Source organism: Homarus americanus, unplaced genomic scaffold, assembly GCF_018991925.1.
Source record: "Homarus americanus isolate GMGI-L3 unplaced genomic scaffold, GMGI_Hamer_2.0 scaffold36188, whole genome shotgun sequence".
Taxonomy (NCBI): domain Eukaryota; kingdom Metazoa; phylum Arthropoda; class Malacostraca; order Decapoda; family Nephropidae; genus Homarus; species Homarus americanus.
Window position 1 is genome coordinate 1,933,407 of NW_024718183.1, and position 18,700 is coordinate 1,952,106.

The following is an 18,700-nucleotide window of genomic DNA, read 5'->3' on the forward strand; positions in this document are numbered from 1 at the left end:
AACCATTCAGGGTGGCATTCTCAGCCCAACACATCTTGCTAGAGTAATGGTGAACGATGTTAGCCAATGGGGCGCAATGGTAGCAGCTCAGCACTGTCAAACCTTCCGGGTGACTTGATGCTCACTCAGGTATCATCATTCGAGCGTGATTAGTTGAAGTGGTGAAGTCTGTGCACCCTGATTGGCAACAAATAGAGAACTTGGTGATCCCTCAAAATATTAATGCTCTAAAATGAAGTTAGCTTGATTAAGAAACAAAGTTCATTGAGCTGAGGGAAAATTGAGATAAAAGAAGGGAGGTGTATGATATAGTGAGTTAGTTGTTTATGATTGTCACACTGGTGACTTATATACCAATAAGAGATATTAATGAAATAACTTACTAAAATATCACAGTTAGGAGTCATATTGATTATGTTTGGGAGAAAATGTTACCTGCCTTGTATTATTATGATGCTACAATGTGACTCATAGTGTTCCTCCTAATTTAGATGAGTGATGTGCATCTGGAGGATGAAAGACAGTTGTCGGAACTGCTAGATGATGGAGACCATGGAACTGTCCCTGGGGGAACTAGTGTTGAGTGAGGAGATACGAGGACTGAAGAGCTCAGCTCATACACTACATACAAGGAAGTGTCTATCAGTAGAGAATGTGAATTCAGTAGTAGTAGTTTCACCCAGGACCCAAGGGGACCATATTACATGTAATTATCAAGGATGTAGAGCCACTTGGAATACCAAGTTAGATACTCATCTGGCTTGCATAATTCATAGCAGCTGTCTCTCAGACAACCTGTCTTCACCATTGGATTGTGCAGTTTATGATCAGATTTTTAAAATTAATCAAGGTGCAGGAGATAAGAAAGAATTATTGAAGATCCAAATTAAAAATAGATGGAATAAGGCCTTAGAGAGTAAATTTCTAAATGTAAAACACTGGAAAGACCCCAAGTTGGCAGAAAGTTTAGAATTATTGGTGATAGGTAAGAGACCCTTAATCCCCAGTTAGGGGTCTAGGACAACTGGCCGCCGCCATCTGGCCGCAGCCCAAGTGGCCGCGGGAAACTCGCCGCGGCCGACTGGCCGCCATATGGAACTTTTTGTTGACGACCTAACCTAACCAAACCTAACCTAACCTAACCTAACCTAACCTAACCTAACCTAACCTAACCAAACCAAACCAAACCAAACCAAACCTAACCTAACCTAACCTAACCTAACCTAACCTAACCTAACCTAACCTAACCTAACCTAACCTAAATAGGCGTTTGCAGTTTACCCCCAGTCCGCGGCGGCCAGTCGGCCGCGGCGAGTTTCCCGCGGCCAGTTGGGCTGCGGCCAGATGGCGGCGGCCAGTTGTCCCATTCCCCCCAGTTAGACCATCCTGCTTCTGCTAAGAAAAGTAGTTTATTGGACATCCAAGATAATGAGGCAGTAGGGAGGTTACAAGAACCTCTACCTAGTCAGCCAGATTTTAGTGGATTCCAGGATCAGGATGAGGAAGTTGGCACTAATCATACTGTTCAGTCACTTGAGACTGACTTCATCCTGTCCCCATTTTGGCAACCTCTTCCACCTGGGGCAAAAGTGCTGGTTACTATGAGTAGAAACAGGCTGCTGTCGACTCCCATGCAGCTCATGGATAACATTGAGTGTAAGGATGATCCCAACAGGCCTTGGGTAACATTGGTAAGATCTAAGTTTTCTTTGTTTTCTACCACATCTGAATCTGTGGATTCCTTATTCAAGATATTTTATGAAAATGTTTCTAAACATCCTGATCTCTCAGTACTTACAAAGAGACAGAAGGCCAAGCAACTGTGGGTCATCATTCATTGTTTTTAGGTGATACTACAATTTCTTGGCCTGATATTTGACCCAAAATTATCTCTGAAATAGATTAAATCTGGGCTAAAATATTGAAAGACTTAGCATTCATTCCTCAGATACAGGGCCGGATTCAGGAGTGGGCAAAGTGGGCAGCTGCCCAGGAGCCTCCACAATCTGGGGGCCTCCACATATTACAATATTTTATTTATTTGTTTATTCATTTGGATTATTTTTATTTTCATTCTTTAAAATTCATGTTTATCTATTCCATCACATAAAACTATGTTCAGCAAGAAGCGTGATAGAAATTAGGCTAGCTACTCCTTGAAATTCATGAATAATGCAAAGAATCATCTCTCTGTAATAACTAATAATATATTCTTTTCTGTGAAGTCTCTTGAAAATTTTTGACATGTGAAGTAGTAGATATATCAGGGCTGGTCGACTTGAAACCACATGAATGACTCCAGTCATGTCTCACTTTTGTGTGTGTGTGTGTGTGTGTGTGTGTGTGTGTGTGTGTTAGGAATTTGTACACTATCAATAAATATACAGTTAATTAAAAATTTCTCAATGTTCTAATTTCCTCAATATAACTGCATATGGCTTCAAAATTCTCCAAAGAAAGAGTTCAAATTTCGAAATTTTCCCGGCGGGCTTACAGCGCCTCCCGGAACTCCCAGATGTTTAGGCTCGCTTCACTCGCCACCCCACCCTCTTGGGTAGTTATAATGAGGGGGGCCTCCACAAAGAGGCTGTCCATGGGCCTCCACAGGTCTAAATCCGGCACTGCTCAGATAGGAATGCTCACAAGTTTAGTTTTTTTAAGTTCCAATTTAATGACAAAAAGAGTTCCTTATATGAACTTTCCCAGTATTTGTCAGCTCCAAAATATGCTGATATAAGTTATGAAAGAAATTTGAAACCAGTTGCTTCTGCACCGTTGCTTGAAGAGTTCAAATTTAGGAAGTTGGCAGCGGATATTTGGTCTGCAACCATGATGTGTCAGTTATTGACTAAGTTTGTGCTGGACTATGAGGACAGTTCAGAAGTACAAAGATGTTTTGCTGCTGCTATACAAGGGATTCCATATTCCCTGTACAACTCATTTTTGGAAATGTTGTTGAAAGCCCAGCTAAGGAAGCAAGCCACTAATAATGCTTCAAGTGGTAGTGCTTATTTATTGCTATGTTCTTCCCCTCTTTCTACTGCTTTGTTTGAAGAACAATCATTAGTTAAGTATAGATCAGCTGCTGAGCAAGCTATTCATATTACTGTTCCCAGGAGTTCTAACACCTTTCGGAAATTTATAAGAGGAAGGTCCAACAGGGAAACAGGACCAGCAGCTAGGTTCAGTTATCAACCTAGAGGAAACTTTAGAGGAGGAAACAATTCAAGACGAAGTAGGGGTGGCCGTTTGTTCAGAAATGGAAGGAGAGCTTATTTCACCACATCAGCAACCACTCCTTTCCAATGAAGCCAGACAGCTGGGTCGTCTAGGGGGTTGGGAAAACAGGTGGACTTCTTCCATATGGGCTTACAAGACAATCAAAGGAGGCCTCGCATAGACTTGGTTGAGGCGCCCTCCCCTAGCGTTACCAAAAAGGGGTAAAAAACCAACCCCCTTACTCACAGAATTTGTAATTCAACTGTTAAACAGAGGTGTGATAGAACTGTTGCAGTCAGAGAAGTGTTTCATGTCTTGCCTGTTCCCAGTCCCCAAGAATGGCAGCGACAAATTGAGGTGGATTTTAGATCTTTCCGTCCTGAACAAGTTCATTACCAAAAGAAGATTCAAGATGCTCACTTACGATCATCTGAGGCATCTACTTCCGCCCAATGCTTGGATCTCAAGAGTGGATCTCGAAGATGCCTATTATCACGTGCCTGTTGCTCCCAGGTACAGAAAGTTTCTAGTATTTGCAGTGGGGGATGCAAGTTATCAATTCACAGTGATGCCATTCGGCCTGACAATTGCGCCAAAAGTGTTCACAAAACTGGCAAACATCCCCAGAGAGATCCTTTCAAAGGAGGGCATAAGAACTTTTGCTTATCTAGACGATTGACTGATAGTGGGAAACTCTTTCAAAGACTTTCAAAGGGCGACCCAACGTACACTAGTACTACGTATTTCAAAACCTAGGATTAAAGATAAACCAGGTCAAATCAAATCTCATACCATGTCATAAATTGGATTGGTTAGGTCTCCATTGGGACACCAATCAGCAGTCAGTCAGTCTACCAGAAGCAAAGGTAACAGATGTGATAAACCAAGTAGAAGCCTTTTGTGTAAAGCAAGAGGTTTCTTGGCACAATTGGAAAAACTACTGGGTCTGTTGAATTTTGCCACCATAGTAGTTCCTTTGCGTACGTTAAGGAAGAAGCAACTAACTCATCTGGGGTTGAAGTTGTTTCACAGAAACAAATATATTGCTTCTTCTCTCATTATTCAGATCAAGAATAAACTGTCATGGTGGACAAATTTGGACAATCTAATCGGTTCATCTCCCTGGGTTTCCCCTCAAACAGACTTGGTCGTTTGTACGGACACGTTCGAGATAGGATGGGGATACCATTCCTCAAAAGGAGAGTTCCGCCAAGGGAAGTGGAGCAACTCCCTTTGGGACACACATAAACATAAAAGAATTAGCAGTCCAGTGATCCCTCGGTTAACGAAATTTCGGTTAACAAATTACCTTCCATAAGATTCTTCACTTCGGTTAACGAGCAAACCCTCGGTTAACGAATTCCTTACGAATTTTTCCCAACATGTTTTCGTCTGCATTTGGCTGCCCACCAGCTGTAGTAATAGTCCGCCAATACAGTAATCGGTTCTAGGGTTTAAATTCCTTACCATTTTAGTAAATATCAAGAAGGTTGTACTATTTAATAATTTTAAAAGTTTTATATTAAATTTTTTCGTCATTTTAACAATTATTGAACATAATTGAAGTACAGGGAGCTGTTTTTTGCGCGCCAAACAGCCACTCAACACACCAAGCTTGGCGTCAGTTTGTTTACCAGTTCAGAGGAAGAAACATCTTGTTTGAGACTCTTCAACAAAAAAGCTTTTTTTCAGTGTTTACAGTCAAATTATTGGTTGCTTTGAAATATAGTTTACATATTAATAATATATAGCGCAGTGCAGTGTTGATCTAAAGAAAATAATCTTGAATTACACCAAGTGAACTAAAATTTTATGGGTGAAATGGCAGCATGGGGTGATTTCTCTTCTTCCTTCTCCTCCACCCCTATTCTAATTCCCATCATCATCATCATCAACCAGGCACCTTCTACATGCACACCTCAAAGTAAGTGTATTTTATGCATTTATTTTTCGTTTGTATGTAATTTTTGGTGAGCTGGAACCAATTCCCCAAAAACCCATTGAAACAATGGTTTCGGTTAATGAGCAACCTTCTGGAACGAATTGTGCTCGTTAACCGAGGGACTGTAGTCCTATTCTTTTGTTGGCAAACCCAAATTTCAAAAACATGACAGTTCTGTTCGCTCAACCAGATATTGGCCCCTTCTCACACTGTCAGAAAAAATTTTCTAAGTTTGTGTAACACAAACACTTTACCTCAAAGCAACTCACAAACCAGGAGTACAAAACAATTGGGCAGATGTGTTGTCCTGCCTCAGGCCAGTATCGACGGAAACAGAATGGTCCCTAAAGATATCGAAGTTCAAGAGTCTAGTGAGGAGGTTTGGGACTCCACAAGTAGATCTCTTTGCCTCACAAAACAATCACAAGATGCAAGCTTATGCATCTCCGGAATGATCGAATCTTCTAGGAAATGCTCTACTCATAGGTTGGAACCTTTGGAATTCAATTTAACTGTTCCCACCAGTGAAAATGTTGCCCAAAGTGGTTCACAAACTCAGATCCTTCCAAGGAAAGGACTTCTTAATTGCACCATATTTGATCCTATAACCGTGGTGTCTTGATCTGTTTGACTGGTGCCCACATTCACTACAATTGCAACAATGATGTCTAGAACAGGTACTGCACCCTCAGTTTGAGATATCCTTGGCACTTCACGCTTGGAGTTTCTCAAAAGATGTTTAAATGGATTATTGGTTAATTCCAATATAGTTAACCAAACGATAGCAGGTCATAGACCCCAAACTTCTATGCAATATGAGAAAGCTTGGAAACTTTTTCAACAATTTATCAGGTTAACGACTACAATCACATTGATGGAAACAGTGGTGTTAGAATTTTTAGATTTTCTGTTCAGAGTTAAAGGCCTTCAAGGATCTACAATTGCATCTTATATCAGCATTGGTTGAACCTCTGGCGTGGGGTTTTAATATTACTTTGAAACCAAGAATTTATCAAATGCTCAGATCATCCTTTTTCATTTAGAGACCCCCTCAGCCTAAGAAAATCCCACCTTAATCTCTAGATAAAGTTACCAAATTTCTTATGGGGCCTAATTATAATATAAATCCAAACCGGGACAGATTGCTCCAGAAGGCAGCCTTCCTTCTAGCAATAGCAACAGATATGAGAATCAGTGAGCTGATTTCAATTTCCAATAATCCATCATTATTGGTATTTTCTGAGGAAGATGTCACCCTCTTTCATACGGAGATTCTAAGAAAAAATGAAACGAAGGATTTTAGAGCTCAATCTATCAGGATAAAAAGGCTGATGGATGAGACAAGGGTTCCTCATATATTATGCCCAGTTAAGAATATTAGAGAATGGTTAACCAGATTCCCTAATCGAGGTCCCTATGTATTCTCATTACAGGATGGTAAGAAATTATCTCCTCGTCAAATGACAAAATATCTATCTGAGGTAGGGAGTCAAGCAGACCCTGGCAAAAAATTTTGGCACATGACACCAGGAAATATGCAGGGTCTGTGGTCTTTCTGCAGCATATGAGCCTCAGTCAGATCAAAGAAGTGGGCTTTTGGAAATCTTCAAAACCTTTCAAAACAGCTATCTTCATCTATCTCTGAAAGATGCTTCATATGTGGTGGTACTGGGGTCCCCTCCCCCACCTAGTTAACCTCCACAACCAGGACCTTCTTCTTCCTCATCAGAATAAAGTGAGTACATGTATCCTAATTTGGATATGTAAATTAACATCTTACCTTCCGGTAAATGTTCCTAATATTAGAAAATATTCCAAAAAGTCTATAATTATAATATGGACCTAAGCTAGCGGAGCCTTATATGCAATGTCACCTCCCTCTCCACCTCCTGCTCAGGTAATCAAAGCTAGACGTCGCATTCTGGATTGAACAAAAAGGCGTTTTTTTTTTTTCTAAAAAAGTTTTTGTGATATACTGTAGTCCAGAATGCAACGTCGACATCCCACCCATCTCCACCCTTGGAGAGTTGACATTTGTTTACTGCTCGCTCTAGGGCAAGAAGATGACAGTAGCAATGCATGTGTGGAGGGTGCGGAAGGGGGTTTTGAGAATTGCAATTAAATGCCAGGTAGCGACGTGTCCTCCTAATATTACGTACAGTGGTCCCTCGGTTAACGAATTACAGGTGCTCCCCGACTTACGACCACATGTACTTACGACCTGCTCTGACCGTACGTCCGTCGGGACATACGACCGCGACCGTCGTGACCAAAAATATTTTCAAATGATGAGCGCATTTTCTATGCCGAAACGTTTCCGTCCGGGGCGAGAGGGTGGCGCGTCTCGGGTCGCCTCGTGGGTACACTCACTCAGTGGAGCGCTTAGTTTGTGTTTGGCTATCGTATTTTATACTGATCGCGCTGTGAACTTTCGTTATTATCGTATTTAATTGCCTTTATAATGACTGGAAAGTGTAAAAGTGAGAGTGATGGTGGTGCTCCAAAGAAAAGGAGACAGGCAATTACTTTGAGATGAAAATGAAGATAATAACACAGTATGAGAATGGAAAAACAGTAGCAACAATCTCACGCGACCTAGGTTTCTCACACTCGACTATATCCACTATTCTGAAGGACAAGAAACGTATTCGTGAAGTAGTGAAAGGAACAACACCTATAAAGGGAACTATAATATCAAAGAGAAGACAAGGTCCTATTCACGATATGGAAAAATTATTGGTGATAAGGATAGAAGACCAGATACAGAAGCGTGTACCCTTAAGCCTTCTAACCATACAGGCTAAAGCAAGAAGCCTGTTCCAAAGACTGAAGGAGCAGGCAGGAGATGAATGTGATCAAACCTTTACAGGAAGTCATGGGTGGTTTGATAGATTTAAAAAATGCTAGTCTACACAATGTTAAGGCGAGTGGAGAGGCAGCTAGTGCCAATGTTGGTGCTGCCGAAGCTTTTAAGGAGGAGTTAGATGATGTGATTGTGGAAGGGAATTATTTGCCTGAGCAAATATTCAATGTGGATGAGACTGGATCATTGTGGAAGCGCATGCCTGAGCGGACATACATCCACAAAGAGGCGAAAACAATGCCCGGATTCAAGGCATTCAAGGACAGAATTACACTTCTGTTGGGGAGGAATGTTGCTGGTTTCAAGCTAAAGCCCTTCATGATCTATCATTCAGAGAACCCCAGGGCTTTTAAACATGTCAGCAAACACACACTGCCAGTGTTTTATCGCAGTAATAAGAGAGCCTGGATGACCCTAGTACTGTTTGAGGATTGGTTCATGACTTGTTTCATTCCACGAGCCAAGGAGTATTGTCTGCAACAACAGATTCCATTCAAGATTTTACTGCTTTTGGATAATGCTCCGGGACACCCACCACACCTGGACGACATGCACCCTGATGTTAAGGTAGTATACATTCCACCTAACACTACCTCTATCATCCAACCCATGGATCAAGGTGCTATTGCTGCCTTTAAAGCGTATTATTTATGCACGACCTTCGCTCAGGCTGTTGCTGCTACTGAAGGTGAGAAAACGCTCAGACAGTTTTGGAAGGAGTACAACATTTTGTCATGTTTAAAGAACATTAGTGCAGCATGGGATCAGGTTACAAAACATTGCATGAATGGAATATGGAAGAAAATCCTGAAAAGATATGTGAACAGTTTCAAAGGATTTAATGAAAATGAAGTTATTTCGGATATTAGTAACAAGATAGTGGAGTTAGGTAAACAGCTGGAGTTAGAAATTGATAATGAAGATGTTGGACAGTTGGTTGAAAATGTAGCAGAAGAGCTCAGTAACAAGGATCTTATTGAACTAGATGCACAGAAAATTGCAGAGGAAGAAGCGAGACAAAATGTAGAAGAATCTGCACCCCCCCAAAAAGTTTTCAGTGAAACATATGGCAGAGGCATTTGCTACAATTAATAAAGGAATGCAAATGTTTGATGACATGGATCAAAATTATGAGCGTTATGCCAAAGTTGACAGAATGATCCAAGATTCACTTGCTTGCTACAGAGAAATTTATAATGAAAAGAAAAAGAAAACTGTGCAGTCTAAATTGGACACCTATTTCAAGAAGTCCCCCAGTACTGGCTCCTCACGCCCCACCAGTGCTGCCTCTTCACTCCCTCAAGATGATCCAATACCTTCAACCAGCAAGTTACCACAGTACATAAACCTGTCTGAAGGAAGCGACATTGATGACCCACCCAGCCCTGTCTCCTCTTCTGCTTCTTCCAATTAATATAGTCTCCATGTATCCTGTAAATAGAAAATTATGGGGGCCCTGTGTGCATTCAGCTGACTACATTTAAGGTAAGTGCTCAGTCACACTGTATCCATTCCTCATTATTTATTACTTTTACTGTACTGTATCCATTCCTCATTATTTTTTACGTTTAGTGTACTGTATTTCATTGTAGATTTTTTATTTATTTTTTTTTTATTTTTAATTTATTTTTTTTATTTTTTTATTTATTTATTATTATTTTTTTATCTATGTCGGACTTACGACCATGTCGGACTTACGACCTGGATTTGGGAACCTAACCCCGTCGTAAGTCGGAGAACACCTGTACCTTCCATAAGAAACTTCAATTCGGTTAACAAACAAAAATTCGATTAACGAAATCCTTACAAACATCACGTTTTGTTGTGAGCATCAGCTGGTCAGCTAATGGACTGGTCTGCCTATTCAGCAATCTGTTCTATGTTTACATTTGTTTCCAGTGGAGAAAATATCAAGAAAATTGTGCTCTTTAATATTTGTGCAAAATGAATACTAAAATTTTAGTCTAGTGCAAACTATTGCATGTTTAATTCAAATTAATCATTATCTTATAAGAATTCCAGCAATGTAAATTATATTCTCCCCAGTAACTTCTATGAAATTTTATAAGCAAAAAACAAAAACTCAACTAAACAACATAAATAAACAAATAAATACTTCACTAGACCTTCGGCGCTTACTGTCAAACATGTCACTGTCACCCTCCACTCCCCCCCCCCTCCCAGCAAGGGTTTGGTGGTTATACAGTAGGCTTTAAGTTTTTATCTTATATAACATCACAGACTAAAATTAGGAGAATATAATTTGCATTGCTGGAATCCTTGCAAGACCGAATAATTTGAATATAAACATAATATATTTTGCACAAGAGATAAAAATTAATCATCTGTATCACATTACAGTAGTGATTTAAGAGTAAGAGTGTACATGTACGATATATATCTAGTGATTTAAGGGCGATTTAGGGGAATTATAGGAGTGTTTCTGACTATATGCATTTTTGGCTTTACCTTGTGTGTACTTTTCTGTGAGTTGAAACCAATTATCCAATATCCCATTGAAATAATGGATTCGGTTAACAAAATTTTTGGTTAACGAACGACTCTGTGGAACGAATTGTGTTCGTTAACCGAGGGACCACTGTATTTAAGTAATTATTAGAGGTTTTAATTGCCTGTATGTTGGCCTGGCGAGTTAATGCTAGGCATTTACATACCTAGGTATAAAGCTAGGCGTCGCATTCTGGACTATATCACACAAACTGTTTTTTAGAAAAAAACGTCTTTTTCTGTTCCAAAAAACGAAGCAAAATGTGAGGAGGTTTCTAGGGATGGCCGGGTATTACCGCAGATTCTGTAAGAAATTCTCGGAGGTAGCTGCTCCGTTGACTGAAATGCGAAAGAAAAATGTAAAATTGAAAGGGACGGATTCATGCAAGAATGCTTTGAACACAATCAAACCATGCTAGTAGCCTCACCCATTATCGTTTCCCCAAATTTTTATGATCCTTTTATATTGCATGTAGATGCTAGTGACATAGGAGCAGGAGCTGTGTTGTGCCAGGCTGTTGAAAATGTGTAGATCATCCTGCATGTTTCTTCTCAAAATTTTTTTATAAACACCCGAAAAATTATTCAACTCTCAAAAAGGAAACACTTGGGCTCATCATGGCACTAAGGCACTTTGAGATTTATATATATCCTGCTAAAAATCCTGTAAAGGTGTTCACTGATCATAATCCATGGACTTTTCTTGAACAAATGAGTAATAAGAATCAAAGAATCTTAAGGTGGAGTCTGGAGTTGCAAAGATAACACCTTGATATCCACCACATCAAACGTAAAGAAAATGTATTGGCGGATACTTTGTCCAGAGGCTGAGACTGATTGTTTCGACATTTTATTTTATTATTTTTTTCTCAACTTACTGTTGCAGAATTAGACTAAAGTTGGCAATTCTCGTGTATGTTATAATCTCCAGATTTCACAATGAGTTTTAGAAGTTTACTAATATAATCTTATTCATAGATTAGAGAGTTGAAGGGTTTTTGGCAATTATGTTTTATGGTGATTTATTTTATCAGTTATATTGTTGTATAAACCAGTGCTATGTGCAGATTCTATATTGAACACATCTATTGTTAAAAAAAAAAAAAAACGAATGTCTAATGACACCTTTTTTTTCCTATGAGGAGGGAGGTATTACAAAGCTTGATATAGAATATGCTTGAGGACCCGACTGATACCTGACCATCGACCCGTGTTTGGCTGCTGCTGACCACTGCTCCACCTCCATTACTCGATCTCCCGACTTGATGTTCCGGACCTCGAGTCGTGGATCGTGGATACATTGGATGGCCCATAGCTTGGGCTCATGGTTAGGCTCTCCGGAGCTCCATATCTGTGTTATACAGATCTCGAACGGAGTTGTAATGAAGCGGTGCACTAGGGAGGAGGGCAGAGCATTCTGAGACGGACGAGGGTGTGGAGCTGGTGGTAACCGGTCGGTGGAGCCGGTTGTGGTTGAAAGCAAAGTGTTACTCTGGCTTAGAATGTAATGTAAGTTTGTAATATGTATGTGGTAGGATTAGGGTGGTTGTTAGGGTATTGTTTTATATTTATGTAACTGTTGTATTAGTGTGGCGATTGCTAATGTTTGATTATTGCTGGTTGTTGGTGTTTCTTGTCAATATACTGTGCATTCCAACAGTGCATTTGCTACTCCTCTCCTACAGTGATGTAGAATACCTGAGTAAGACTGAATAGTGCATTAGCAATAGGCTAAACATGAGGTGAAATGTAAGTAAACAAAATGTTCCAGTCTGTGGGGGTCGGTTACCGCCCGGTTCCTGGTAAGGTGTCCAGCTCAGGAACAAAAGCTTGTAACAGGTCTCGCATGCAAATTGAAGCATCTGATAAATTTCAGTCTTTTTTTTTCAGCAAAAAATTTCATGAAGAATGAGCATTATAACAAAACATTGCGAGAGGTAGGCCTGTACAGTAATACAGCTCCTCCCCGACTTACGACCTACTCGACTTATGACCACTCGCACTTACGACCTGCCTCAGTCGTTGCAAAATTTTGTCAAATTACGTATTTTCGAGTCCCAACATCAGTACACAGAAAATTTTTGTTTGTAATTCACTTTAAAATGGCTGACAAGCTTAAAAGTGAGAGTTCTGTGGTGCTGAGAAGAAAAAGAGACACCCATTTTAGATTTTCTATGTATTATTTAAGCATTTTCGACTTCGATACCATTTCGACTTACGACCTGGATTTGGGTCCCTAACCCCATCGTAAGTCGGGAGGAGTCTGTATACTGTACATACACTAAAGGTATACTGTACCCAGTAACATAAACTCAGTAATCCAGCCTGTTGGAGCTAAGAGAACAACCAGATTTGTACATTTTCTGGTTTACTGAAGTTTTTCCTATGCCCCCATCCCTGGGGTACAATATTTATGTTAAAATTCAATGAGTTACTTATGGATCACTTAGTGGGGCACAGTTAACACTATCAAAAAGAATTTACTTCCCAAAATCCCACAAAATACATGAAATATTGTCAATAAGAAAATCAATTTACCCTGCCAGAACAATATATAAAGTAAGAAAATTTTTAAACAAAAAGTGCCACATCCCTGTAAAAAAAACTCTTAAAAAACATCATTACACTAGACAAAATAAATCGACCAAATTTATTCTACTGTATTTGAATAATTTTATAAAAGTTTTCTAGTTAAGCCAAGTACGGTATGGTTGGTTTTATGTCATTTTTCATAATTAATGACTTACGTATTCCTACCCTGTTTACAGCATCATACACTCTTCGTCATGTCTACCTCACTTTATGTTCCTCAGTTCTCACTTCATCTTGGCGAGGAGAAAACTTGTGAAAATCTGCTGTAATCTAGCTACTTTCAATTTCATAGAAGTGTTTGGACGAGAGAGAACTGGGGCAAACCAGAGGGAATGAGAGTTAGAATATGGGGTCACCCTCAACCTCTCCCTTAGGTGAACCCCTGAACAGGTATCTAAAACTTTTATTAATGACTACAATCACTACCTCCACAAGAAAGTACCATTAACAGATTGCAAAGCAATAAGATGTTTGTAAAGTCTGCATCTTTATAGACTTCCTCTTGTCTTCAAAACAGTGTTGACTTCCTAACTGGAGTGTATGTCACACTAGCACTGGAGAGTTTATACTACAGCCTCCTCCCACTTCCTGGCTGGCTTCAGACACAAGAACAGGCTAGCATCAGGATGCCAGATTATAAATTATGGACTGATCGTGAAATCTCATTTTATAATCGATCCAGTACCAAGGCAGCTCAATACCCTCTCTCCTTACACTGGGTAGCAAGAAGCTAAGTGGACCACTGGGAATTGCATTTAAAATCCAGTATGGCCACTGCTTGGAACACGTAAATGGTAAAAGTGCATGCAAGCTGGTATGGTAACACAGCTCGGTAGCTTCTTGCTTCAAAAAGCAACTGAAGTTTCTGATCTCCATTTTTCAAGAGTAATAGTTATAATGGGAGGTATTCTATGGGATAATGATTGGTCAAGTTACATGAGCCACCTGGTTCACAGTCACAATATGGGATTTACAGATCAATCCACCATTTATCAGGGAATCTAAATTACGAATACATAAGAAACGTACTAGGAAATCACAGTTATATTTCATATTTCTGTAGAGTCCTCCCACCATGGCTGCAAGATGAATGACGTGAGAGGGTCGATGTTTTTCAAAGACAGCCCGGGTCTCAGTTGCACTCCTGTTTTGAAGAAAATTTATCAGATAACCTACGAGTAAAATCAGGATGGTCAGTGAGCGAAACACAGTATCTTTACAGTATAGTACTATTCTGAAAAAGTGCAACATTAATACAAGTTCACATAATTTTACACTACAGTTTTGATTTCATAAAAGAAAATATATCACTACATGAATAAAATTAATATTACTGTATTTCAAATATAGCAATAAAATATACTGTACAATATAATACAGCAATCTCTCCATTAGCCGGGATCTTTGATCCCTGGAACTCTCCAATAGCTGGAAAAATGTTTTTGAGCATACAAAGAAATTCCGGGAAAATCTCTCGAATCTGGGTATCTAAACAAATTTCAGAAGATTGCACCATGTTTCCAATGCAGGGATGCATGCCAGGTGTGTTGGTGGGTAGGCTCAGAGTGCTGATGAGCTACAATTGGCCACTTGTCTCATATGACCGCATGGGACACCAATGATTAGCTGATTAACCTATTTCCTCAAACTCTTGCATCATGTCACTCTTAATTCATTGTTTGCTGCCATTGTATAAGCTTGTTCACTTGCTCACTACTGTGTCTGCATATAATCAGCCAAGAATAATATTAAAGCAGTGTTGAGACAAAAGTTATTATAGTTATGTATACTGCACTTCACATTCTGCAAGTGTCAAAGTATCGTACATACAGTACCATATAAAGCAGTGGACAGTGTACAGTATGTCTACTGTGTTGAGGTGTATGTACAGTATACAGTGCATGTACAATCCCTGCTTCATGGAGGGAGAGGAGAGTGACAGTTAGCAACACTTGCTACAGTAGATGGTACACTACCCCTTACGCTTAACATTGGTTTGTTCAACGCGAATTCACTTGAACCGCGTCTTTTTTATTACTACTTGGTAATTCTTAACACGGGGCTAAGATTTACTTGAACGTGGGTTGAGCCAGGCTAACACTTGAAAATTCAGCCGAACACGGTCAGGTAGAAAAAGTTTTGTGCAGGCCAGCGGTCGAGTCCATCACAGTCCACAGGTAGCTTCCCCAGTGGGCCAGAGGTTGCGTCCATTGCAGTCCACTGGTAGCATCCCCGTCATGTGGGCTCAGAGTTTAGCTAGTGCTAGGTCGAGCTGCAACCTTAAACTCAGCTTGGATTAACTTTAGTTTTTTCGCTTGCTTTTGTCACCATGGATCCACCTAAACATCATTTTCTCTTTTTTTTTTACTGTTACATGTACTATCGTGCACAAAAGTCGTGTCCACTACCCAGCCACAGTGAGGTTTCGAATAGCCTTGAGTCTGAAGTTTTGCAAACATATGAATGGCGGTTATGGTCGGCCAATGATGTCGCCACTTTTAAAGTGTATGTGTGTGGGGGGGGAAATAGAGGTGGTAATGGATTTAGAGGCAGGTTTATTTATTATTTGTTTCAAGCTGTGTCCTGGGCTCTGCTGTCAACAGGTCACAATGATGCTTTAAAAATGGAATATATTCAGGATAAATTTGAAATATGCAAGGATCAGCTATAGTTTTACTCAACTAATTACCACAATTTTGTCGTTATTCCACAAAGAGATTATGGTATTATTTATTTATATTCCACCCATCCTTGCTTAATAAATATTTATAGGATAATATGCAATATTTTTATAATTATATACTTATGTTAAAAAAAAGAGTGAGTGAAAAAGTTATCAGTATTGTAAAAATAGTATTCAGACTTAATTCATGTCTATAATTCTTCCAAGTTCCAGAGCGTTTAAACACCCCACCGTCAATATGCAAGCTTCTATATATTTTAAGCCAGAGACTGTTAATGCGGCGCTTGAACCCTGCGAGCATTTCAATGATGGTAGCACCAGTAATTATATAAACATATTGTGTTAAGACAACATATCTCACCTATCGTGTCATACAGATCATTGTATACCACACAACATATACACTTGTGGCTGTTAAGCTGAATTTTCGCTTATATAGTTTGAAGTACGATCGTCATAAGGCGGATTGCTGATAACACTGTGTGTGAGTTAATATATGTTAATTTATTTACAAATAATACTAAAATACAAACAATACACTAATACATTACATCTAGTACCCAGCCACCCATTGCATTCAGGACTTCATCAAGGCGACAGGGATGGAGGACCAGCTCAGGCACACCCTGGTCACGATTTGATACTTCCCACACGCCGTAAAAGTTTGACCTCTATTTTATTAAGGTTCGCCAGTTCCCCTAATATCCTAATTAATGCTTCATCATGGGCCAAAATATGTTCAATTGATTAATATCACATCCTAGTGTTGCCATTCATTATCTCTAATTTCAGGGGTGATCCTGGAGGTAGTCCTTCACACTGTTGCTTAGTATGAATAGAACTGTTGTCATGAACCAGCCTGATAGTGTGGGGGGGGCTGGAACTGCCATAGCCCGGACTGTGGAATTAGCACTTGCTTCAGGATGTCTACATACTGCTCACCAGTGAAACGCTATCTGACCAGTTCACCTGGCCCATGTGCCCACATCCACCCCAAGAATGACACTGACACACTGCCACTACCGCGCCATGTTGAACGCGGTTTCTCATGGTATGTAGTTGGGGGCCGCCAAAACTGCCTTGGTTTAGGCCTCACTGACCTGAACAATCGCTTCATCGGGTAAATATAATGGTTCTCCAGTATTCTTCATGTGGGAAAGGTGTTCCACTGCAAAGCCGAACACACTTTGGTGAGGTAGGTAAGGGCCACCTTTGAGAGCTGGAATATGGCAGTTGATCTCCGCTTGGCGAAGTCGGGCGCTTGCCGCTATGCGTGATGTGGTAAGTTGAGGACCAGATTTTGTATGCTCCACTGATGTTCGTGATTGGATATACGCGGTAGCTGCTAACATCATATGCCCATCCTTGCCGACGCATTGTGGGCTTCCCGCCGGTAGGTTTCGCTCGCTGAGCCTCCTCCCACTGGCGGATCCACCTCTAATCGCTCTGCTAAGTGTTCTCCCCACCTCAAGAGCAATGCCGCACAGCGTTCTCGCTCTCTCATCCCGATGATTTGGCTCATTAGCAATCACTGCTTTATTTAATTGCTCAGTTCCGCAGGCATATCTGGAAAATGGCAGAGTAATATTATGTTGTGGTAACTGATGCAGGCTTTCTTTTATATACTAGAGTAAATTAATGGTATTAGTAACACCTAGGTTAAGTATTATTATTCTGACATAACGTTTTGGTAAATCTTTTTGGATCAACTGCCCAAGAAACCCTTCCTATTTCATGTATTCATAGTGAACTGCAAGTGGATCCTCCCCATCCCCCCCCCCCAAACCACCACCCCTGCGACTGTAGAGTGAACATTCGCGGATAATCATCATCATCATCAAGATTTAGTTTAACCAGACCACTGACACCCATTTGAGTCTCTCCTACGGCTGGCCAGAGGGATAAATTAACCTATATTTGTGTTTCTATAATTTAGTGTTATATTGTTTGGAGGAGATTACAATACAGTTAACCCTCACTTTACGTGGTCCCGCATTCCACGTTTCCACGTTAACGCGGTGCCTTGCCAGAACCTCATGTGCTCACATTATGCGGTACGTGAACCCCATTACGCGGAGTGTCCGGCGCGACGCTATTTTTAGATTCGCCCCACCCGCCACCCGCCCGCCTGTGCTCCTCGCCCCCTCCGCTTGGGCAAGCGGCGCGGTAAGGTTGCGCAGTGTGTGTCTTTGTTGAGTTATCACTGACGTCATATGACGTATCAGACCTGTGATTGGCCATGCATCCCTACCCCCCTCTGCTGCTAGCTGTAATTGGCTTAAACTATTATGACGTGTCCACCCGGGGGGGGGAAGGGAGGGAGGGAGGAAAGACGACGCTTGACCTAGCCGCGGCAGTTTCATCCCTCAAGGCCACACCGTGTAAACGCGCATCCATTGTTCCGTAAAATGGCTTCCGCCGGACCACCACCCCCAGAGAGAGACCTTTCCTTACCTGGACCCAGCGGCACTAAGCCAAAGAAGACACGACGTTCCTTAAGCTACGAGGTGAAGTATACCATCATCCATGAGTTGGAGAAAGGAACAAGGCAGGTTGATTTGGCGCGCCAGCATGGTGTGAATGAATCTACGATTCGAACAATAAAGAAGGATGCAGCCAAGATAAAGGAGCACATGAAGATCACAAAGTCTACAGGTGCTTCTATGATCAAATATTTTCACAATCAGGTGCTTCTCAAGACAGAAAAATTACTTGTGAGGTACTTGGTGCGTCAGGCGCGACGGAACATGGCGGTCGACACGCGCTCTGTTAAGGACTACGCACGTGAACTGTACATCGCAGTGGCACGAAAGATGGGAATTACAGAGCCCAAACCCTTTAATGCTTCCTCTGGGTGGTTACAGAGGTTTAAGATCCGGAATAAGATCACCAA

General features: G+C 40.7%; 1 protein-coding gene across 1 annotated transcript in view; it reads right to left on the reverse strand.

Annotated features, from left to right (window-relative positions):
* LOC121859306 (GDP-L-fucose synthase-like) overlaps positions 1–18,700 on the reverse strand; it is a 121,318-nt gene that overhangs the window by 74,653 nt on the left and 27,965 nt on the right. The window contains exon 3 of the mRNA XM_042356102.1: positions 14,154–14,268. Within this exon, the coding sequence (XP_042212036.1) occupies positions 14,154–14,268 (115 nt within the window). The remainder of the gene's footprint in view (positions 1–14,153; positions 14,269–18,700) is intronic.